Below are 26,741 nucleotides of genomic sequence, written 5' to 3'. Positions count from 1 at the left end.
AGGGACCGGGCATACGTGTCCCGGGGTGTGGAGGGCTACTGGGAGAGGAGGGTCGGGGAAGGAGGGGAGTGTGGGGAGCTAAGTGTCCTGGGGTGTGGAGTGCTGCTGGGAGAGGAGGGTCGGGGAGGAGAAGAGTGTATACAGCACGAGAGCAGTCAAACCAGCCAGCAGTAGCGCCAGCAGGACCAGCAGGCGCGTAGTGAACCCCTGGAACTCCTCCTCCTGCCTGGCTGCTCGCTGTACGGCTGACGCCCGTGACTCCTGCAAGGTCCAATTTCGAGTTAAGTATTTGAACCAGTGGTTACGACCCTTGTGCATAACCTTTGATGTGATGTGGAAGGCCAAGTCTTCATACAAAAGTAATATCGTTGTGTACTTGAGGTTAATTAGTAAATGATGACCCATGTATTGTACTCTGTGTTCCTGCGTATTGTCTCTGTGATTATGACAAAAATATTTACTGCATGGTTTATTGATCAAGCGCAGACAAATGCTGACAATATACACGCTGAAAATATTACATGTAAACCTAATTCTGAATATACAGGTTAGATATAGCATCGTTGGATGTTGACACACAATCTTTTGACAATGATTGATTGTGTGGGAGTGTACGATCATGATGGTTGTGTGGGAGTGTACGATCATGATGGTTGTGTGGGAGTGTACGATCATGATGGTTGTGTGGGAGTGTACGATCATGATGGTTGTGTGGGAGTGTGCGATCATGATGGTTGTGTGGGAGTGTACGATCATGATGGTTGTGTGGGAGTGTACGATCATGATGGTTGTGTGGGAGTGCACGATCATGATGGTTGTGTGGGAGTGTACGATCATGATGGTTGTGTGGGAGTGCACGATCATGATGGTTGTGTGGGAGTGTACGACCATGATGGTTGTGTGGGAGTGTATGACCATGATGGTTGTGTGGGAGTGTACGATCATGATGGTTGTGTGGGAGTGTACGATCATGATGGTTGTGTGGGAGTGTACGATCATGATGGTTGTGTGGGAGTGTACGATGATGGTGGTTGTGTGGGAGTGTACGATCATGGTGGTTGTGTGGGAGTGTACGATCATGATGGTTGTGTGGGAGTGTACGATCATGATGGTTGTGTGGGAGTGCACGATCATGATGGTTGTGTGGGAGTGCACGATCATGATGGTTATGTGGGAGTGCACGATCATGATGGTTGTGTGGGAGTGTACGATCATGATGGTTGTGTGGGAGTGTACGATCATGATGGTTGTGTGGGAGTGTACGATCATGATGGTTGTGTGGGAGTGTACGATCATGATGGTCGTGTGGGAGTGTACGATCATGGTGGTTGTGTGGGAGTGTACGATCATGATGGTTGTGTGGGAGTGTACGATCATGGTGGTTGTGTGGGAGTGTACGATCATGATGGTTGTGTGGGAGTGTACGATCATGATGGTTGTGTGGGAGTGTACGATCATGATGGTTGTGTGGGAGTGTACGATCATGATGGTTGTGTGGGAGTGTACGATCATGGTGGTTGTGTGGGAGTGTACGATCATGATGGTTGTGTGGGAGTGTACGATCATGGTGGTTGTGTGGGAGTGTACGATCATGATGGTTGTGTGGGAGTGTACGATCATGATGGTTGTGTGGGAGTGTACGATCATGATGGTTGTGTGGGAGTGTACGATCATGATGGTTGAGTGGGAGTGTACGATCATGATAGTTGTGTGAGAGTGAAATGATGGTTTGTTTGGGAGTGTACGATCATGATGGTTGTGTGGGAGTGTACCGACCATGGATGGTTGTGTGGGAGTGTGCGTCATGATGGTTGTGTGGGAGTGTACGATCATGATGGTTGTGTGAGTGTACGATCAAGATGGTTACGATCATGATGGTTGTGTGGGAGTGAACGATCATGATGGTTGTGTGGGAGTGTACGATCAAGATGGTTGTGTGGAGTGTACGATCATGATGGTTGTGTGGGAGTGTACGATCATGATGGTTGTGTGGGAGTGCTACGATCATGATGTTTGTGTGGGAGTGTACGATCATGATGGTTGTGTGGGAGTGCACGATCATGATTGGTGTGTGGGAGTGTACGATGCTGGTGGTTGTGTGGGAGTGTACGATCAGGATGGTTGTGTGGGAGTGTACGATCAAGATGGTTGTGTGGGAGTGTACGATCATGATGGTTTGTGTGGGAGTGACGATCATGATGGTTGTGTGGGAGTGTACGATCAAGATGGTTGTGTGGGAGTGTACGATCATGATGGTTGTGTGGGAGTGTCGATCATGATGGTTGTGTGGGAGTGTACGATCATGATGGTTGTGTGGGAGTGTACGATCAAGATGGTTGTGTGGGAGTGTACGATCATGATGGTTGTGTGGGAGTGTACGATCATGATGGTTGTGTGGGAGTGTACGATCAAGATGGTTGTTTGTGGGAGTGTACGATCATGATGGTTGTGTGGGAGTGTACGATCATGATGGTTGTGTGGGAGTGTACGATCATGATGGTTGTGTGGGAGTGTACGATCATGATGGTTGTGTGGGAGTGTACGATCATGATGGTTGTGTGGGAGTGTACGATCATGATGGTTGTGTGGGAGTGTACGATCATGATGGTTGTGTGGGAGTGTACGATCATGATGGTTGTGTGGGAGTGTACGATCATGATGGTTGTGTGGGAGTGTACGATCATGATGGTTGTGTGGGAGTGTACGATCATGATGGTTGTGTGGGAGTGTACGATCATGATGGTTGTGTGGGAGTGTACGATCATGATGGTTGTGTGGGAGTGTACGATCATGATGGTTGTGTGGGAGTGTACGATCATGATGGTTGTGTGGGAGTGTACGATCATGATGGTTGTGTGGGAGTGTACGATCATGATGGTTGTGTGGGAGTGTACGATCATGATGGTTGTGTGGGAGTGTACGATCATGATGGTTGTGTGGGAGTGTACGATCATGATGGTTGTGTGGGAGTGTACGATCATGATGGTTGTGTGGGAGTGTACGATCATGATGGTTGTGTGGGAGTGTACGATCATGATGGTTGTGTGGGAGTGTACGATCATGATGGTTGTGTGGGAGTGTACGATCATGATGGTTGTGTGGGAGTGTACGATCATGATGGTTGTGTGGGAGTGTACGATCATGATGGTTGTGTGGGAGTGTACGATCATGATGGTTGTGTGGGAGTGTACGATCATGATGGTTGTGTGGGAGTGTACGATCATGATGGTTGTGTGGGAGTGTACGATCATGATGGTTGTGTGGGAGTGTACGATCATGATGGTTGTGTGGGAGTGTACGATCATGATGGTTGTGTGGGAGTGTACGATCATGATGGTTGTGTGGGAGTGTACGATCATGATGGTTGTGTGGGAGTGTACGATCATGATGGTTGTGTGGGAGTGTACGATCATGATGGTTGTGTGGGAGTGTACGATCATGATGGTTGTGTGGGAGTGTACGATCATGATGGTTGTGTGGGAGTGTACGATCATGGTGGTTGTGTGGGAGTGTACGATCATGATGGTTGTGTGGGAGTGTACGATCATGATGGTTGGTGGGAGTGTACGATCATGATGGTTGTGTGGGAGTGTACGATCATGATGGTTGTGTGGGAGTGTACGATCATGATGGTTGTGTGGGAGTGTACGATCATGATGGTTGTGTGGGAGTGTACGATCATGATGGTTGTGTGGGAGTGTACGATCATGGTGGTTGTGTGGGAGTGTACGATCATGATGGTCGTGTGGGATGTGTACGATCATGATGGTGTGTGGGAGTGTACGATCATGATGGTTGTGTGGGAGTGTACGATCATGATGGTTGTGTGGGAGTGTACGATCATGATGGTTGTGTGGGAGTGTACGATCATGGTGGTTGTGTGGGAGTGTACGATCATGATGGTTGTGTGGGAGTGTACGATCATGGTGGTTGTGTGGGAGTGTACGATCATGATGGTTGTGTGGGAGTGTACGATCATGATGGTTGTGTGGGAGTGTACGATCATGATGGTTGTGTGGGAGTGTACGATCATGGTGGTTGTGTGGGAGTGTACGATCATGATGATTGTGTGGGAGTGTACGATCATGGTGGTTGTGTGGGAGTGTACGGTCATGATGGTTGTGTGGGAGTGCACGATCATGATGGTTGTGTGGGAGTGTACGATCATGATGGTTGTGTGGGAGTGTACGATCATGGTGGTTGTGTGGGAGTGTACGATCATGATGGTTGTGTGGGAGTGTACGATCATGATGGTTGTGTGGGAGTGTACGATCGTGGTGGTTGTGTGGGAGTGTACGATCATGATGGTTGTGTGGGAGTGTACGATCATGATGGTTGTGTGGGAGTGTACGATCATGGTGGTTGTGTGGGAGTGTACGATCATGATGGTTGTGTGGGAGTGTACGATCATGATTGTTGTGTGGGAGTGTACGATCATGGTGGTTGTGTGGGAGTGTACGATCATGATGGTTGTGTGGGAGTGTACGATCATGATGGTTGTGTGAGAGTGTACGATCATGATGGTTGTGTGGGAGTGTACGATCATGGTGGTTGTGTGGGAGTGTACGATCATGATGGTTGTGTGGGAGTGTACGATCATGATGGTTGTGTGGGAGTGTACGATCATGATGGTTGTGTGGGAGTGTACGATCATGATGGTTGTGTAGGAGTGTACGATCATGATGGTTGTGTGGGAGTGTACGATCATGATGGTTGTGTGGGAGTGTACGATCATGGTGGTTGTGTGGGAGTGTACGATCATGGTGGTTGTGTGGGAGTGTACGATCATGATGGTTGTGTGGGAGTGTACGATCATGATTGTTGTGTGGGAGTGTACGATCATGATGGTTGTGTGGGAGTGTACGATCATGATGGTTGTGTGGGAGTGTATGATCATGATGGTTGTGTGGGAGTGTACGATCATGGTGGGCGGACTGGTGTTGGGAACTCGTCGCAGACATGTGTGTGCAGTGCCTCTCGTTGACCATTGTATCAGAGGTCAAGGTTGGTCTTGTATGACCCAGCTATTTGGTGTATAAAGAGAAGAGTCACACGCGTTACACAGGTCGGTCTGGGCAACAATGAAAGTTTTATTGATATTAAGGTGGCCGGCCATGTGTCTTGAGTACATGATAAATGTAGATAAGTTAGCTGGGGAATCTGATGATAATGAGGTGTTAGTTGATCGTCTATTGACAACGATAATCATCTATGTTCACTGAAGCATTTGAATGAAGCAGTCTAGTGTGGAGGTGCCGGGCTGGCTGGTGTGTAGCATCACGGTGAACCGCTACACCAGATGATGTAAAGGTTGTAAAAGGAGCTTTCGAAGGTGATGTAGGAGGGGATGGTGTTGTCAGCCATGATTATTAGTGGTGTATGTCAACGTACGTCCGATGAACAAGTCTATTTCATTAATCACTAATCTGGAATTTATGAGGATGAAGTCTTACACTACTATATACAGCGTTTGAAACTTGTGTATGTTCTCCACAATCACAATGTTCTCATTAAGGTTACTCTGTTCATCCATCACTCAGTTACTGTATGAGTACTTCTTGACGTCCTTCAACAACTTTCATGCTTATCTTGTGGAGGTTCTCCTTGTATCTTCTAAACAAGTGTCTACATCGTCAAGCTAACTGAAGAACTTTAAAGGTTGTGGGCGGGTCAACCCAAGTCTTTGTTGTGGATCTTCTCTCTTGATTCTTCTTTGTTTTTGGCACCGTAGCCAAACCTGGGGAGGTGTTTGCAGCTGTGGCCGAGTACACAGTGTTAATGGCTGGTTGAACATCTCCTCAGCCATGTTCTTGGATGTAATTCTTATATTTGCCAGAGAACAATTTGTCTGCCGTACCATTTTCCTCATAAGGAACACTGGCTAGTCACACTCTCCACACTCGTTTTTCTCACATTGCTGCATCTCGTTTTCTGCCACAATATTGACACTGAAGCTTTTCAGTAACCCATCCTCATTACATTTACTCGTACTGAATTTCATTGGTCGAGTTTTGACCAACCTTGTACTCCAGGTTCCCTTGACTTGTACTTCAAAGTAATCTTCGTCACTTTTCACTTCCCTGAGTCAACACTTGAGCATCATGTAGAGAGCAGTAGTAGTGCCCACCTCCTGCTGCCACGCATACAACCTTGCCACACAACACTGGTAATCTTAACCCATTTTCAGTAGGTTCCTCAGACATGCGTCCTGACCTTCTCTGCTTCACATAATTTTGTATCAATGGAAGGAAAGTTGTGCGTGGTAATGCAGGTTCTCACTGAGCCCGGCGTTAATGGTAATACATGCAACGGTTTCCTGTGTCCTCCACGCACCTCACTCTCTCATACACAACCAAGAGGAGCGGCACACTTCCCTTCCCCAAGGCACACTACTATATTGTGTCTCACGTGTAGCACGTCATCCACTGCCTCTATGATAATGTCGTCCAGTATTGTACCTCACACACCATACACGGTCTCTGCTTCACAAGTTGTTCTTTGTCTTGTTTTTTTGTACACAAGTAAGACGTTTGTTCTTGTCTTCTTCCTCGGCACCTTACCTTGCTCCAGTCACATCTTGCATAGTTTTGAGAAGCTTTATCAAGTGTATGAGATGACTGTTTGTGGCTTACGAGCAGATTGCTTTACACTTATGTTAACTCGCCTCTTAACTTCATATATATCTTTACTCCTGTGTATAAGAATAAAGATACACACACACACACACACACACACACACACACACACACACACACCCTAGCCTATGTTAGGTGTGTGTGTGTGTGTGTGTGTGTGTGTGTGTGTGTGTGTGTGTGTATGTGTGTGTGTGTGAGTGTGTATGTGTGTGTGTGTGTGTGTGTGTGTGTGTGTGTGTGTGTGTGTGTGTGTGTGTGTGTGTGTGTGTGTGTGTGTGAAGAAAGATATTAATGCTTTTGTCGATCAGAAAATACGTAAAAATCTTAAAATTTTCCTGATCCAGTTCATAAGACAACCAGTCAGTGTAAATAATTTCAGTGTAATGACCTTAAATAGCAGGGTCAGGGGAGAGCAAACATGTTGTTCACTCAGCTACATATAATGACTGAACGTCAGATGTCAACTTGCCGGAATTGACAATTTAATTATTTTTCTAAACTCTAACGAGAAGTGGTGTAGGGAGGAGGCCACCTGCTCTCGACAACAGTATGATGTTTGTCAAGTGACTGTTATTGTTTTCCGCAGTTCCCACTTTGATACACACATCCAATTATAATGAAACCATGAATTGTCAACTACTCTAACTTTACCTCACTTTGATAAAAATGTTTTTGTGGATGATTTTTATAATACAATAATAATAATGATAATAATGATGATAATAATAATAATAATAATAATAATGATAATAATAATAATAATAATGATAATCAATGATAATAATGATAATGATAATAATAACAATGAAGATAGTAGTGGTAGTAGTAGTAGTAGCAGTAGTAGTAGTAGTAGTAGTAGTAGTAATAATAATAATAATAATAATAATAATAATAATAATAATAATAATAATAATAACAATAATAATAATAATGATAATAATAATGATAATCCCAGGGGATAGGGGAGAAAGAATACTTCCCACGTATTCCCTGCGTGTCGTAGAAGGCGACTAAAGGGAGGGAGCGGGGGGCTGGAAATCCTCCCCTGTCATTTTTGATTTTCCAAAAGAAACAGTCCTCTGTTCTTTAAGCTACCTCGCTAACGCGGGAAATGACGGATAGTATGAAAGAAAAAAATGATAATAACTTTTATCAAATACAATAATATCGTTAATTCAATTCTCAAACCTTAAACCTTCCAACCTTAGCACCATGTTTACTGGGCCCTCACTGCGCTCAGGAAGCCAGCCGTGTCCACAGGTCATGAGTTGTGGTGATGTATGTCTTGGTATGACAAGTGTAGGGTAGTTGTCTTGGTATGACAAGTGTAGGGTAGTTGTCTTGGTATGACAAGTGTAGGGTAGTTGTCTTGGTATGATAAGTGTAGGGTAGTTGTCTTGGTATGACAAGTGTAGGGTAGTTGTCTTGGTATGACAAGTGTAGGGTAGTTGTCTTGGTATGATAAGTGTAGGGTAGTTGTCTTGGTATGACAAATGTAGGGTAGTTGTCTTGGTATGACAAGTGTAGGGTAGTTGTCTTGGTATGATAAGTGTAGGGTAGTTGTCTTGGTATGACAAGTGTAGGGTAGTTGTCTTGGTATGATAAGTGTAGGGTAGTTGTCTTGGTATGATAAGTGTAGGGTAGTTGTCTTGGGATGATAAGTGTAGGGTAGTTGTCTTGGTATGATAAGTGTAGGGTAGTTGTCTTGGTATGATAAGTGTAGGGTAGTTTCTTGGTATGATAAGTGTGGGGTAGTTGTCTTGGTATGATAAGTGTAGGGTAGTTGTCTTGGTATGATAAGTGTAGGGTAGTTGTCTTGGTATGATAAGTGTAGGGTAGTTGTCTTGGTATGATAAGTGTAGGGTAGTTGTCTTGGTATGATAAGTGTAGGGTAGTTGTCTTGGTATGACAAGTGTAGGGTAGTTGTCTTGGTATGATAAGTGTAGGGTAGTTGTCTTGGTATGATAAGTGTAGGGTAGTTGTCTTGGTATGATAAGTGTAGGGTAGTTGTCTTGGTATGATAAGTGTAGGGTAGTTGTCTTGGTATGATAAGTGTAGGGTAGTTGTCTTGGTATGATAAGTGTAGGGTAGTTGTCTTGGTATGATAAGTGTAGGGTAGTTGTCTTGGTATGATAAGTGTAGGGTAGTTGTCTTGGTATGATAAGTGTAGGGTAGTTGTCTTGGTATGATAAGTGTAGGGTAGTTGTCTTGGTATGATAAGTGTAGGGTAGTTGTCTTGGTATGATAAGTGTAGAGTAGTTGTCTTGGTATGATAAGTGTAGGGTAGTTGTCTTGGTATGATAAGTGTAGGGTAGTTGTCTTGGTATGACAAGTGTAGGGTAGTTGTCTTGGTATGATAAGTGTGGGGTAGTTGTCTTGGTATGATAAGTGTGGGGTAGTTGTCTTGGTATGATAAGTGTAGGGTAGTTGTCTTGGTATGACAAGTGTAGGGTAGTTGTCTTGGTATGATAAGTGTAGGGTAGTTGTCTTGGTATGATAAGTGTAGTGGTAGTTGTCTTGGTAAGATAAGTGTAGGTAGCTGTCTTGTGATTTTGAAGTAACTTGTATATGTGTGAGTTGTCTTGATATGATAAGTGCAGGGTAGTGTCTGGTAAGTGGAAGGTGTAGGGTTAGTGTCTTGTGTTTTGATTTGATAAGTGTAGGGTAGTTGTCTTGGTATGATCAAGTGTAGGGTCGTTGTCTGGTATGATAAGTTAGGGTAGTTGTCTTGTGTATGATAAGTTTAGGGTAGTTGTCTTGGTATGATAAGTGTAGGGTAGTTGTCTTTGGTATAAGTGTAGCAGTAGTTGTCTTGGTTATAAGTGTTGAGGTAGTTGTCTTGGTATGATAAGTGTAGGGCTAGTTGTCTTGTATATAAGTGTAGGTTAGCTTGTCTTGGTATAATGTAGGTAGTGTCTGTATGATAATGTAGGTTAGCTTGTCCATGATCAGTGTGGGTAGTTGTCTTGGTATAAGTGTAGGATAGTTGTCTTGGTATAAGTGTAGGGTAGTTGTCTTGGTATGATAAGTGTAGAGAGTTGTCTTGTTCATGATAAGTGTAGGGTAGTTGTTGGTATAAGTGTAGGTTAGTTGTCTTGGTATGATAGGTGTAGGGTAGTTGTCTTGATATGATAAGTGTGGGGTAGTTGTCTTGGTATAAGTGTAGGGTAGTTGTTTGGTATGATTAGTGTAGGATAGTTGTCGTGGTATCAGCGTGGGGTAGTTGTCTTGACATAAGTGTAGGGTAGTTGTCTTGGTATGATAAGTGTGGGGTAGTTGTCTTGGTATAAGTGTGGGGTAGTTGTCTTGGTATAAGTGTAGGGTAGTTGTCTTGGTATAAGTGTAGGGTAGTTGTTTGGTATGATGAGTGTAGGGTAGTTGTCTTGGTAAAAGTGTGGGGTAGTTGTCTTGGTATAAATGTAGTTAGTTGTCTTGGTATGATAGTGTAGGGTAGTTGTCCTGATATAAGTGTAGGGTAGTTGTCTTGGTATGATGTGCAGGGTAGTTGTGTTGGTATGAGTGTAGGGTAGTTGTCTTGGTATAAGTGTAGGGTAGTTGTCTTGGTATTATGTGTAGGGTAGTTGTGTTGGTATAAGTGTAGGGTAGTTGTGTTGGTATAGGTGTAGGGTAGTTGTCTTGGTATAAGTGTAGGGCAGTTGTCTTGGTATGATGTGTAGGGTAGTTGTGTTGGTATAGGTGTAGGGTAGTTGTCTTGGTATAAGTGTGGGGTAGTTGTCGTAATTTGTTTTTTCTCGTTGAAGGCTTCAGTCACGGACAAAAGTCCACATCAAAACCGGGCTTTAACTGAAATATACAGAGAACTATGAAACGGAAAAAGTGAAGACAGGGGAAAGCATTTACGAATTTTGGAGGAAGTGAAAAGTCTGTTTCTTGAAATGTCCCAGGTCAGTTATTGGGAAAGACATGAGAAGGTAGAGAGTTCCTAAGCTTCGACGTGTAGGGAAAGAAATGGATATCAAAACGGCCCACCCCCTAAGTTGCCGATGGCCACACAGTTATCATATGAATCAGCAGCTTGCCGAGTATTGCGTAGTCTAGCCAGTGGTGGGGGCGCACGAGCAGCCAGTTCTCTGGAGCGAAAACCAAAGTAATACCTATAAGAGAGCGAAAGCGAACCAACATTGCGGCGTAGTGTAATTGGGTCAAGTTTGGAAGTTAGCCTGGGACAGTTTATAAGTCGGATCTCTTTCGAGTCAAATATAGGATAAGTGTAGAGCAGTTGCCTTGGCAGGATAATCATATGTCAGTTGAGGTAAGTGTTGCAGAGTATGAGTAACGATGTTAACATCTCTGGCCATGATGGTCGTGTCATATGTTTGTGGTGCTGCAGGCATGACTGTGACCACAACACACACCGCAAGTTTCGTATAGGTGTATGTTTGGTGGACCACTGGGTCTTGTAGTGTTACGTGGCTCACTTGCGTGTGAATGTGCTCTGTCAATGTGGTGTTTGGGGAGATGTGTGAGCAGTAGTGAGAGGCTGGGGTGAACTTTTATATTCTGCTAGAAGGTTGGTAGATAGTTATGCATGAAGTGGCTAGGGTGGAAGGACGCGTGTCCCTGCATACAACTGGCTGCTGAACAAGCCCACGTTATACAAGTGTACAAGGTCTGTGGTTGGTGCATAAGCTGTTGCTACAACCAATGATCTGCTCTGTTCTCAACGTACGATGGTTTGTGAAAAGGATTCTGACCAGGACGATGAGGCAAAGTTTAGGGTGGAGTTGATCAATTGTTTCCTGAGGATAGATAGGGAATCTTTTTCTAGTATATATATATATATATATATATATATATATATATATATATATATATATATATATATATATATATATATATATATATATATTATACTTTGTCGCTGTCTCCCGCGTTAGCGAGGTAGCGCAAGGAAACAGACGAAAGAATGGCCCAACCCGCCCACATACACATATATATACATACACGTCCACACACGCACACATACATACCTATACACTTCAACGTACACATATATATATACATACAGACATATACATATACACACATGTACATAATTCATACTTGCTATCTTTATTCATTCCCGTCGCCACCCCGCCGCACATGAAATGACAACCCCCTCCCCCCCGCACGTGCACGAGGTAGCGCTAGGAAAAGACAACAATGGCCACATACGTTCACACTCAGTCTCTAGTTGTCATGTAATAATGCACCGAAACCACAACTCCCTCTCCACATCCAGGCCCCATAAACTTTCCATGGTTTACCTCAGACGCTTCACATGCCCTGGTTCAATCCATTGACAGCACGTCGACCCCGGTATACCACATCGTTCCAATTCACTCTATTCCTTGCACGCCTTTCACCCTCCTGCATGTTCAGGCCCCGATCACTCAAAATCTTTTTCATTCCATCCTTGCACCTCCACTTTGGTCTCCCACTTCTCGTTCCCTCCAACTCTGACACATATTTCCTCTTTGTCAATCTTTTCTCACTCATTCTCTCCATGTGACCAAACCATTTCAATACGCCCTCTTCTGCTCTCTCAACCACACTCTTTTTATTACCACACATCTCTCTTACCCTTTCATTACTTACTCGATCAAACAACCTCACACCACATATTGTCCTCAAACATCTCATTTTCAACACATCCACCCTCCTCCGCACAACCCTATCTATAGCCCACGTCTCGCAACCACATAACATTGTTGGAACCATTATTCCTTCAAACATACTCCTTTTATCTTTCTGAGATAATGTTCTCGCCTTCCCCACATTTTTCAACGCTCCCAGAACTTTCGCCCCCTCTCCCACCCTGTGACTAACTTCCGCTTCCACGGTTCCATCCGCTGCTAAATCCACTCCCAGAAATCTAAAACACTTCACTTCCTCCAGTTTTGCTCCGTTCAAACTTACCTCCCAATTGACTTGTCCCTAAACCCTACCGTAACTAATAACCTTGCTCTTATTCACATTTACTCTCAGCTTTCTTCTTTCTCACACTTTACCAAACTCCGTCACCAGCTTCTGCAGTTTCTCACTCGAATCAGCCACCAGCGCTGTATCATCAGCGAATAACAACTGACGCACTTCCCAAGCTCTCTCATCCACAACAGACTGCATACTTGCCCTTCTCTCCCAAACTCTTGCATTCACCTCCCTAACAACCCCATCCATAAACAAATTAAACAACCATGGAGACATCACACACCCCTGCCGCAAACCGACATTCAATGAGAACCAATCACTTTCCTCTCTTCCTACTCGTACACATGCCTTATATCCTCGATAAAAACTTTTCACTGCTTCTAGCAACTTACCTCCTGCACCATATATTCTGAAGACCTTCTACAGAGCATCTCTATCAACTCTATCATATGCCTTCTCCAGATCCATAAAAACTACATACAAATCCATTTGTTTTTCTAAGTATTTCTCACATACATTCTTCAAAGCAAACACCTGATCCACACATCCTATACCATTTCTGAAACCACACTGCTTTTCCCCAATCTGATACCCTGTACATGCCTTCTCCCTCTCAATCAATCCCCCCCCCCCTTATAATTTCCCAGGAATACTCAACAAACTTATACCTCTGTAATTTGAACCCTCACCTTTATCCCCTGTGCCTTTATACAATGGCACTATGCATACATTCCTCCAATCCCCAGGCATTTCACCATGCGCCATTCACACATTAAATAACCTTACCAACCAGTCAACAAATCAGTCACTCCCTTTCTTAATAGATTCCACTGCAATACCATCCAAACCCGCCGCCTTGCCGGCTTTCATCTTCCGCAAAGCCTCTCACTTTGCACACCACCTCGACCAAGACATCCTATATCTGCCACTCTATCATCATACACATTCAATAAACCTTCAAAATACTCACTCCATCTCCTCACATTACCACTACTTGTTATCACCTCCCCATTAGCCCCCCTCACTGATGTTCCCATTTGTTCTCTTGTCTTAGGCACTATTCTTACCTCCTTCCAAAACATCTTTTCATTCTCCCTAAGATTTAATGATACTCTGTCACCCCCCAACTCTCATTTGCCCTCTTTTTCATCTCCTGCATCTTTCTCTTCACCTCCTGCCTCTTTCTTTTATACAGCTCCCAGTCATTTGCACTATTTCCCCGCAAAAATCGTCCAAATGCCTCTCTCTTCTCTTTCACTAACAATCTTACTTCTTTATCCCACCACTCACTACCCTTTCTAATCTGCCCACCTCCCGCGTTTCTAATGCCACAAGCAACTTTTGCGCAAGCCATCACTGCTTTCCTAAATACATCCCATTCCTCCCCTACTCCCCTTACGTTCTTTGCTCTCACCTTTTCCCATTCTGCACTCAGTCTCTCCTGGTACTTTCTCACACAAGTCTCCTTCCCAAGCTCACTTACTTCTTTCTTCTTTTCTGAAAACCTCTACAAATCACCTTCGCCTCCACAAGATAACGTTCAGACATCCCTCCAGTTGCACCTCTCAGCACATTAACATCCAAAAGTCTCTCTTTCACGCGCCTATCGATAAACACGTAAACCAATAACGCTTTCTGGCCATTTCTCCAGCTTACATACGTATACATATGTATATCTCTCTTTTTAAACCAGGTATTCCCAGTCACCAGTCCTTTTTCAGCACACAAATCTGCAAGCTCTTCATAGTTTCCATTTACAACACTGAACACCCCATGTACACCAATTATTCCCTCAACTGCCACATTACTCGCCTTTGCATTCAAATCACCCATCACTATAACCCGGTCTCGGGCATCAAAACCACTAACACACTCAATCAGCTGCTCCCAAAACATTTGCCTCTCATGATCTTTCTTCTCATGCCCAGGTGCATATGCACCAATAATCACCCATCTCTCTCCATCTACTTTCAGTTTTACCCATATCGATCTAGAGTTTACTTTCTTACACTCTATCACATACTCCAACAACTCCTGTTTCAGGAGTAGTACTACTCCTTCCTTTGCTCTTGTCCTCTCACCAACCCCTGACTTTACTCCCAAAACATTCCCAAACCACTCTTCCCCTCTACCCTTGACTTTCGTTTCACTCGGAGCCAAATCATCCAGGTTCCTTTCCTCAAACATACTACCTATCTCTCCTTTTTTCTCATCTTGGTTACATCCACTCACATTTAGACACCCCAATCTAAGCCTTCAAGGAGGATGAGCACTCCCCGCGTGACTCCTGTTTCCTCCTTCAGAAAGTTAAAACACACACACACACACACACACACACACACACACACACACACACACACACACACACACACACATATATATATATATATATATATATATATATATATATATATATATATATATATATATATAGGACCCTTGCTCATGAGGGACAGAACAGATAGCTGGCGAGATGTATTCTCAGCCCAGGTCTTGTTTCACTCACTATATCTGTATAGATTAACAATATGTATACATACACATCAGGTATAGATTAACAATATGTATAAATACACAAGTATGGATCAACGATACGTATACAATCAAGTATGGATCAACAATATGTATACATACACATCCAATATAGATCAACAATATGTATAAAAACACATCCAATATAGATCAACAATATCTATACAGTCAAGTATACATTAACAATATGTATACAATCAAGTATGCATCAACAATATGTATAAATACACATCCAATATAGATCAACAATATGTATACAATCAAGTATACATCAATATGTATACATATTCATCCAATATATATCAACAACATGTATACAATCAGCTATGCATCAACAGTATGTATACAATCAAGTATGCATCAACAATATGTATACATACACATCCAGTATAGACTAACAATATGTTTACATACACATCCAATATAGATCAACAATATGTATACAATCAAGTATGCATCAATAATATATATACTATGAAGTATGCATCAACAATATGTATACACTCAAGCATGGATCAACAATATGTATACATACACATCCAATATAGATCAACAATATGTATAAAATTAAGTATGCATCAACAATATGTATACATACACATCCAATATGGATCAACAATATGTATACGTACACATCCAGAATAGATAAACAGTATGTATACATACACATCAAGTATAAATCAACACTATGTATACATACACATCCAGTAAAGATCAACAATATGTATACATACACATTCAGTATAGATCAACAATATGTATGAATACATCAGGTATAGATTAACAATATGTATGAACACGTCAGGTATAGATTAACAATATGTATACATACACATCAAGTATGGATCAAAACTGTATACATACACATCCAATATAGATCAACAATGTATATAAATACACATCATATATGGATCAACAATATGTATACAAACACATCAAGCATGGATCAGCAATGTGTATACATACACATCAAGTATGGATCACCAATATGTATACATACACATCAAGTATGGAGCAACACTACATACATACATATCAAGCATGGATCAACACTATATACATACATATCAAGTATGGATCAACACTGTGTATACATGCATATCAAGTATGGATCAAAACTGTGTATACATACACATCAAGTATGGAGTCAACACTGTATATACATGCATATCAAGTATGGATCAACACTGTATATACATACACATCAAGTATGGATCAACACTGTATACATACATATCAAGTATGGATCAACACTGTGTATACATACACTTTAAATATGGATCAACACTGTGTATACATACACATCAAATATGGAACAACAGTGTGTATACATACACATCAAGTATAGTTCAACACTGTGTATACATACACATCAAGAATGGATCAATACTGTATATACATACATATAAAGTATAGATCAAAACTGTATATACATACATATCAAGTATGGATCAACACTGTGCACACATACATATCAAGTATGGATCAACACTGTGTATACATACACATCAAGTATGGATCAACACTGTGTATGCATACACATCAAGTATGGATCAACACTGTATATACATACATATCAAGTATGGATCAACACTGTATATACATACATATCAAGTATGGATCAACACTGTGTATTTATACATATCAAGTATAGATCAACACTGAGAATACATATACATCAAGTACGGATCAACACTGTGTTTACATACATATCAACTATGGACCAACACTGTGTATACATACACATCAAGTATGAATCAACACTGTGTATACATACATATCAAGTATGAATCAACACTGTGTATACATACATATCAAGTATGGATCAACACTGTGTATACATACACATCAAGTATAGATCAACACTGTGTATACATACACATCAAGTATGGATCAACACTGTATACATACAGATTAAGTATGGATCAACACTGTGTATACCTACACATCAAATACGGATGAACACTGTGTATACATACACATCAAGTATAGATCAACACTGTGTATACATACACAACAAGTATGGATCAACACTGTATACATACGCATCAAGTATGGATCAACACTGTGTATACATACATATCAAGTATGGTTTAACACTGTGTATACATACACATCAAAAATGAATCAACACTGTATATACATACATATATAGTATGGATCAACACTGCATATACATACATATCAAGTATGGATCAACGCTGTGTATACATATATATCAAGGATGGATCAACACTGTGTATACATAAACATTAAGTAAGAAGAACTATAAGAAATCATCTCGTCTAATGTCCCCCACAGCCACGGTCACGTGACATATCCCCCACAGCCACGGTCACGTGACATATCCCCCACAGCCACGGTCACGTGACACGTGCCCCACAGCCACGGTCACGTGACATATCCCCCATAGCCACGGTCACATGACATCCCCCACAGCCACGGCCACATGACATATCTCCCACAGCCACGGCCATGTGACACGTGCCCCACAGCCACGGCCACGTGACACGTCCCCCACAGCCACGTGACACGTCCCCCACAGCCACGTGACAAGTCCCCCACAGCCACGGCCAAGTGACACGTCCCTACAACACGGCCACGTGAAAACGTCCCCCACAGCCACATGACACGTCCCCCACAGCCACATGACACGTCCCCCACAACCACAGCCACGTGACGTCCTCCACAGCCACAGCCACGTGACATCCCCCACAACCATGTGACACGTCCCCACAGCCACGTGACACGTCCCCCACAGCCACGTGACACGTTCCCACAGCCACATGACACGTCCCCCACAGCCACGTGACACGTCCCCACAGCCACGTGACACGTCCCCACAGCCACAGTCATGTGACACGTCCCCCACAGTAGAGCAAACATTAATGTTCACCTTTGTATGTGTCGTCAAGATTTGCGCTCTCAGCCGCCACCCACCTCTGGCTGGACACCTGGTTGTCTGTCTGTCTGGCAGACATTTTGTCCACATTATCCTGCTTGCTGCTCATAAATTCTTTATCATTATCATCTCACAAACACCCAGACATGTATTGCCACACACACACACACACACACACACACACACACACACACACACACACACACACAAGCACAGACCTGCGTGCCTGCAGGTTCCAGCGGAGGGAGCGGGTGTCGATGGATGCGCTCCTCTTTAAACGTGAGGTCGAGGAATGAGGGTTGGCGTGAAGTGTGAGGGGCGGGAGGCCGCACACCTTGGGGGCGGGCGGGCTGCCGGGCACGGCCAAGAATGACGGAGATTCCATAATGAAGGAAGAGGACATAGGATAGTAGGCCCATGATGATATGGGAGAACACAATGCTGCAAGAAGGACAGACGAGTACAAGAAATGGGAAGAGAGAGAGAGAGAGAGAGAGAGAGAGAGAGAGAGAGAGAGAGAGAGAGAGAGAGAGAGAGAGAGAGAGAGAGAGCCATGGTGTTATAACTTTCACAAACACACGCACACACATAACCTAAAACCATCGTTAGTAAATCAGACTGACATGGTGTTGTGTGGTGCATGTTTGTACATACGTACAGTACTGGTAATGATCATAGCTCAATGTCTTCTTGGTTGGCGATCCTAGCAACATCTTTCCTGCGACACACTCCACTGATGAATCATGTGACACACTCCACCGATGAATCATGTGACACACTCCACTGATGAATCATGTGACACACTCCACCGATGAATCATGTGACACACTCCACTGAAGAATCGTGTGACACACTCCACTGATGAATCATGTGACACACTCCACTGATGAATCATGTGACACACTCCACTGATGAATCATGTGACACACTCCACTGATGAATCATGTGACACTCCACTGATGAATCATGTGACACACTCTTCTGATGAATCATGTGACACACTCCACTGATGAATCATGTGACACATTCCACTGAATAATCATGTGACACACTCCACTGAAGAATCGTGTGACACACGCCACTGATGAATCATGTGACACACTCCACTGATGAATCATGTGACACACTCTTCTGATGAATCATGTGACACACTCCACTGATGAATCATGTGACACTCCACTGATGAATCATGTGACACACTCCACTGAAGAATCGTGTGACACACTCCACAGATGAATCATGTAACACACTCCACTGATGAATCATGTGACACACTCTTCTGATGAATCATGTGACACACTCCACTGATGAATCATGTGACACACTCCACTGATGAATCATGTGACACACTCCACTGAAGAATCGTGTGACACTCCACTGATGAATCATGTGACACACTCCACTGAAGAATCGTGTGACACACTCCACTGATGAATCATGTGACACACTCCACTGAAGAATCGTGTGACACACTCCACTGATGAATCATGTGACACACTCCACTGAAGAATCGTGTGACACACTCCACTGATGAATCATGTGACACACTCCACTGATGAATCATGTGACACCACTGATGAATCGTGTGACATTTCACTGATGAATCGTGTGACACTGTCCACTGATGAGTCATGTGACACCACTGATGAATTGTGACACTCCACTGATGAATCATATGACACACTCCACTGATGAATCATGTGACACACTCCACTGATAAATCATGTGACACACTCCACTGATGAATCATGTGACACACTCCACTCATGAATCATGTGACACACTCCACTGATAAATCATGTGACTCTCCACTGATGAATCATGTGACACACTCCACTGATGAATCATGTGACACACTCCACTGATGAATCATGTGACACACTCCACTGATGAATCATGTGACACACTCCACAGATAAATCATGTGACTCCACTGATGAATCGTGTGACACACTCCACTGATGAATCATGTGACACACTCCACGGATGAATCATATGACACCAATGATGAATCGTGTGACACTCCACTGATGAATAATATGACACACTCCACTGATGAATCATGTGACACTCCACTGATGAATAATATGACACACTCCACTGATGAATCGTGTGACACTCCACTGATGAATAATGTGCCATACTCCACTCATGATTGTATATATCATAAACCTTTGTCCACACATGGATTGGGTGGGGAAGCTCGGTTCTACTGGTCTATAATTAATAATACACAAATACTTGACATTTGTGTTGTAGTTTTTCGTTATTTATGAAAGTGTTGGATGTTTCAGAAGCCGCCTAACCTGAACACACACGAGGAAAATTAAGTTAATGAAGTGTCGGGCCTCACGAGACGGAGGTGGTGGTGATGGCGGCCGGTGTACACAGTCGAAGCTGATGAAATATAGAGACGGTCACCTGCAGCGGCCCAGCCACACCTGAGGCAGGTGTCACAGTCGTATCAGATCCCACGTGAAAAATGGGCTATCGCGAAGCCATTAATCAAAATCATCCTCTTACCCAAATATCTGTTCAAAATGATATTAGAGTTGGTGGGTGTCAGGCGGGTGACGCACCGGGAGGGACTAACGTTATGGTAGTTTTCCTTTAACAGGCTCGAGAGAAGAGGTTGGTGCCCTTCTGATACGCCTCTTGTACCACACAAAGGTCGTGTATAAACTGACAGTAAAGTTCAGGTTATGTACGTAGATGATTTATTAATGGTGGTCACTCATGTGAGGCATTAAGATGTATCATGGAGACTTCCGTTACTTTCATTATATCACTCAATATGGATGTTCTGTCATTGTATAATTTATCATTTATTCTAAAGATTATGATCATTAGTCATAATTTTAATCTTTGTGAGTAATTCCAGATTCTTTCAGACATATCGTAACTGTGCAGTTTAATGTTATGGTAATTATATATTACAATATGGAACACACAGTGTACGTACAGTGTAGTGTACTAACTGTTGGCTTAATGCCACATTAAACTGGGCCAGGTTTAGCGTGTCTCCCAGGCCAACGCTGCACGTTAAAGTGGGATAGTACTGGTGAAGTGCCTCCTGACTGACTACATGATCATGATAGTACTGGTGAAGTGCCTCCTGACTGACTACATGATCATGATAGTACTGGTGAAGTGCCTCCTGACTGACTACATGATCATGATAGTACTGGTGAAGTGCCTCCTGACTGACTACATGATACTTTACTGATACTAACTGAAGTGTTACCAATAATATGTAAATCTTATGTTAACAGTTTTCGCTGGTCACTACTGTAACACGTGACATATACACAAATGGAAATAATTTGATCACATTATTATAACACTTACCACGGATCATAATTCATGATGAATTATATAACACTGACTACGGGAGTATAAGGACGATAACAAGAAGTTTAAGGACGATAACGGGGAGTATAAGGACGATAACAAGGAGAATAAGGACGATAACAGGAGTATGAGGACGATAACAAGGAGTATAAGGACGATAACAAGAAGTTTAAGGACGATAACGGGGAATATAAGTACGATAACAAGGAGAATATGGACGATAATAGGGAGTATAAGGACGATAACAAGGAGCATCAGGACGATAACGGGGAGTATAAGGATTGGAATTATCTAGTAGGGTACTTGGGAAGCAGTGGAGCTGAAGATATGATTGAAAGTGATACTAAAAGGCTTTAGACACATCGGGTATGTTATGTGATGCTAGACATAACGGGTATGTTATGTGATATTAGACATGGGTATGTTATGTGATGTTAGACATAATAGGTATGTTATGTGATGTTAGACATAACGGGTGTTATGTGATGCTAGACATAACGGGTATGCTGTGATACTAGACATAACGGTTATGTGATGTGATGTTAGACATAACGGGAATGTTATGTGATGCTAGACATAACGGATATGTTATGTGATGTTAGACACATCGGGTATGTTATGTGATGCTAGACATAACGGGCATGTTATGTGATATTAGACATGGGTATGTTATGTGATGTTAGACATAATAGGTATGTTATGTGATGTTAGACATAACGGGTGTTATGTGATGCTAGACATAACGGGTATGCTGTGATACTAGACATAACGGTTATGTGATGTGATGTTAGACATAACGGGAATGTTATGTGATGCTAGACATAACGGATATGTTATGTGATGTTAGACATAACGAGTATGTTATGCGATGTTAGGCATAACGGGTATGTTATGTGATGCTAGACATAACGGGTATGTTATGTGATGTTATATATAACGAGTATGTTATGTGATGTTAGACATAACGGATATGTTATGTGATATACATAACGGGTATGTAGTGTAATGTTATACGTAACGTTATACATAATGTTATACATAATGTTATACATAATGTTTTACATAACGTTATATATAATGTTATACATAATGTTATAGATAACGGATATGTTATGTGGGGTTAGACATAACGGGTATGTTATGTGATGCTAGACATAACGGGAGTTATGTGATGCTAGACATAACGGGTATGTTATTGATGTTGGACATAACGGGTATGTTATGTGATGTTAGACATAATGGGTATGTTATGTGATGTTAGACATAATGGGTATGTTATGTGATGTTAGACATAACGGGTGTTATGTGACGCTAGACATAACGGGTATGCTGTGATGCTAGACATAATGGGTATGTGATGTGATGTTAGACAGAACGGGTATGTTATGTGATGTTCGACATAACGGGTATGTTATGTGATGCTAGACATAACGGATATGTTATGTGATGCTAGACATAATGGATGTTATGTGATGTTAGACATAACGGGTATGTTGTGTAATGTTATACATAACGGGAATGTTGTGTGATGTTAGACGTAACGGATATGCTATGCGATGCTAGACATAACGGGTATGTTGTGTAATAGACATAATGGGTATGTAGTGTAATGTTATACATAACGGATATGTTGTGTAATGTTAGGCATAACGGGTATGTTATGTGATGTTAGACACAACGGGTATGCTGTGTAATGTTATACATAACGGGTGTGTTGTGTGATGTTTGACATAACGGGTATGTTGCGTAATGTTATACATAACGGGTATATTATGTGATGTTAGACATAACGGGTATGTTGTGTAATGTTAACATAACGGGTATGTTGTGTGATAGACATAACGGGTATGTTGTGTAATGTTAGACATAACGGGTACGTTATGTGATGTTAGACATAACGGGTATGTTATGAGATGTTATACAATAACGAGTATGTTGTGTGATGTTAGATATAACAGGTATGTTGTGTAATGTTAGACATAACGGGTATGTTATGTGATGTTAGACATAACGGGTATGTTATGTGATGTTAGACATAACGGGTATGTTATGTGATGTTATACAATAACGAGTATGTTGTGTGATGTTAGATATAACAGGTATGTTGTGTAATGTTATACATAACGAGTATGTTGTGTGATGTTAGATATAACAGGTATGTTGTGTAATGTTATACATAACGGGTATGTTGTGTGATGTTAGAGATCGTGTTTAATAACATGCGAGTCAGCAAGATAGTCATCATGCAGGTTAGTCATCATGCAGTGTAGTCATCCTAAAGGGTAATTATCATGCAGGGTAGTCATCATGCAGGGTAATCATCATGCAGTGTAGTCATCATGCAGTGTAGTCATCATACAGGGTAGTCATCATGCAGTGTAGTCATCATACTGGGTAGTCATTAGGCAGTGTAGTCATCATGCAGGGTAGTCATCATGCAGTGTAGTCATCATGCAGGGTAGTCATCATGCAGTGTAGTCATCATGCCGTATAGTCATCATGCAAGGTAGTCATCATGCAGTGTAGTCATCATGCAGGGTAGTCATCATGCAGTGTAGTCATCATGCAGTGTAGTCATCATGCAAGGTAGTCATCATGCTGGGTAGTCATCATGCAGGGCATTCACCATGCAGGGTAGTCATCATGCAGGGTAGTCATCATGCAGGGTAGTCATCATGCAGAGTAGTCATCATCACGCAGTGTAGTCATCATGAAGTGAAATCATCATGCAAGGTAGTCATCATGCAGGGTATTCATCATACAGTGTAGTCATCATGCAGTGTAGTCATCATGCAGTGTGGTCGTCATGCAGGGTAGTCATCATGGAGGGTAATCATGAGGCAGTGTAGTTATAATGCAGGGTAGTCATCATGCAGGGTAATCATCATGCAGTGTAATCATCATGCAGTGTAGTCATCATGCAGGGTAATCATCATGCACTGTAGTCATCATGCAGGGTAGTCATCATGCAGTGTAGTCATGCAGGGTAGTCATCATTCAGTGTAGTCATCATGCAGTGTAGTCATCATGCAGTCTAGTCATCATGCAGGCTAATCATCATGTAGTGTAGTTATCATGCAGAATAGTCACCATGCAGGGTAGTCATCATGCAGGGTAGTCACATGCAGTATAATCATCATGCTGCGTAGTCATCATGCAGTGTAGTCAATATGCAGGGTATTCATCATGCAGTGTAATCATCAAGCAGGGTACTCATCATGCAGGGTAGTCATCATGCAGGGTAGTCATCATGTAGTATAGTCATCATGCAGTGTAGTCATCATGCTGGGTAGTCACCATGCAGGGCAGTCATCATGCAATGTGGTCATCATGCAAGGTAGTCATCATGCAATGTAGTCATCATGCTGGGTAGTCATCATGCGGGGTATTCACCATGCAAGGTAGTCATCATGCAGTGAAGTCATCATGCAGGGTAGTCATCATGCAGTGTAGTCATCATGCAGGGTAGTCATCATGCAGGGTAGTCATCATGATGGGTAGTCATTATGCAGTGTAGTCATCATGAAGTGAAGTCATCATGCAGGGTAGTCATCATGCAGTGTAGTCATCATGCTGGGTATTCACCATGCAGGGTAGTCATCATGCAGGGCAGTCATCATGCAGGGTAGTCATCATGCAGGGTAGTTATCATGCAGTGTAGTCATCATGCAGTGTAGTCATCATGCAGGGTAGTCATCATGCAGTGTAGTCATCATGCAGGGTAGTCATCATGCAGGTGAGTCATCATGCAGGGTAGTCATCATGCAGTGTAGTCATCATGCAGGGTAGTCATCATGCAGGATAGTCATCATGTAGGGTATTCATCATGCAGGGTAGTCATCATGCGGTGTAGTCATCATGCGGTGTAGTCATCATGCAGTATAGTCATCATGCGGGGTAGTCATCATGTAGTGTAGTCGTCATGCAGAATAGTCACCATGCAGGGAAGTCATCATGCAGGGTAGTCATCATGCAGTATAGTCATCATGCTGGGTAGTCATCATGCAGTGTAGTCATCATGCAAAGTATTCATCATGCAGTGTAGTCATCAAGCAGGGCACTCATCATGCAGGGTAGTCATCATGCAGGGTAGTCATCATGCAGTATAGTCATCATGCAGTGTAGTCATCATGCTGGGTAGTCATCATGCAGGGCAGTCATCATGCAATGTGGTCATCATGCAGGGTAGTCATCATGCAATGTAGTCATCATGCTGGGTAGTCATCATGCGGGGTATTCACCATGCAAGGTAGTCATCATGCAGTGAAGTCATCATGCAGGGTAGTCATCATGCAGTGTAGTCATCCTGCAGGGTAGTCATCCTGCAGGGTAGTCATCATGATGGGTAGTCATCATGCAATGTAGTCATCATGCAGTGTAGTCATCATGCAGGGTATTCATCATGCAGTGTAGTCATCATGCTGGGTATTCACCATGCAGGGTAGTCATCATGCAGGGCAGTCATCATGCAGAGTTGTCATCATGCAAGGTAGTTATCATGCAGGGTAGTCATCATGCAGTGTAGTCATCATGCAAGGTAATCATCAAGCAGTGTAGTCATCATTCAGGGTAGTCATCAAGCAGTGTAGTCATCATGCAGGGTAGTCATCATGCAGGGGAGTCATCATGCAGGGTAGTCATCATGCAGTGTAGTCATCATGCAGGGTAGTCATCATGCAGGATAGTCATCATGTAGGGTAGTCATCATGCAGGGTAGTCATCATGCGGTGTAGTCATCATGCAGGGTAGTCATCATGCAGGATAGTCATCATGCAGGGTAGTCATCATGCAGGGTAGTCATCATGCAGGATATTCATCATGTAGGGTAGTCATCATGCAAGGTAGTCATCATGCAGTGTAGTCATCATGCAGGGTAGTCATCATGCAGGATAGTCATCATGTAGGGTAGTCATCATGCAGGGTAGTCATCATGCGGTGTAGTCAACATGCAGGGTAGTCATCATGCAGTTTTGTCATCATGCAGGGTAGTCATCATGCAGGGCACGTGTGAGGTATGTTTGTTCCTTATTGTCCTTGATGCCCATTAGCTGCAAGGGCCTTTACAGCTGTCAACATCAGTCATAAACAACAACTACAAGATTGTTAACATCTTCAGGTGTTAAGGTTGGCTGTACCATCACATACATCTGACCTACGTACATCACACACCTGACCTACTTGCATCACACACATCTGACTTACGTACATCACACGCCTGACCTACATACATCACACACCTGACCTACGCACATCACACACATCTGACCTACGTACATCACACACCTGACCTACGTACGTCACACACACCTGACCTAAGTACATCACACACACTTGATCTACGTATGTACATATGGCGGCCCCTCAGGTGAGGAGTCATTGTGTAGGGGTTGA

At 42.8% G+C, this 26,741-nt stretch overlaps 1 protein-coding gene across 1 annotated transcript in view; it reads right to left on the bottom strand.

Annotated features, from left to right (window-relative positions):
- The window catches only part of LOC139766861 (uncharacterized), a 53,803-nt gene that overhangs the window by 26,063 nt on the left and 999 nt on the right, over positions 1-26,741 (bottom strand). Inside the window, exon 2 of the mRNA XM_071695848.1 lies at positions 1-261. This exon is cut by the window's left edge and continues 166 nt beyond it. Coding sequence (XP_071551949.1) covers positions 79-261 — 183 coding nt within the window. The 3' untranslated portion in view covers positions 1-78. The remainder of the gene's footprint in view (positions 262-26,741) is intronic.

Source organism: Panulirus ornatus, chromosome 58 (assembly GCF_036320965.1).
Source record: "Panulirus ornatus isolate Po-2019 chromosome 58, ASM3632096v1, whole genome shotgun sequence".
NCBI lineage: Eukaryota > Metazoa > Arthropoda > Malacostraca > Decapoda > Palinuridae > Panulirus > Panulirus ornatus.
The sequence above is the reverse complement of the archived record's forward strand: the minus strand, read 5'-3'. Positions and strand labels throughout refer to the sequence as shown.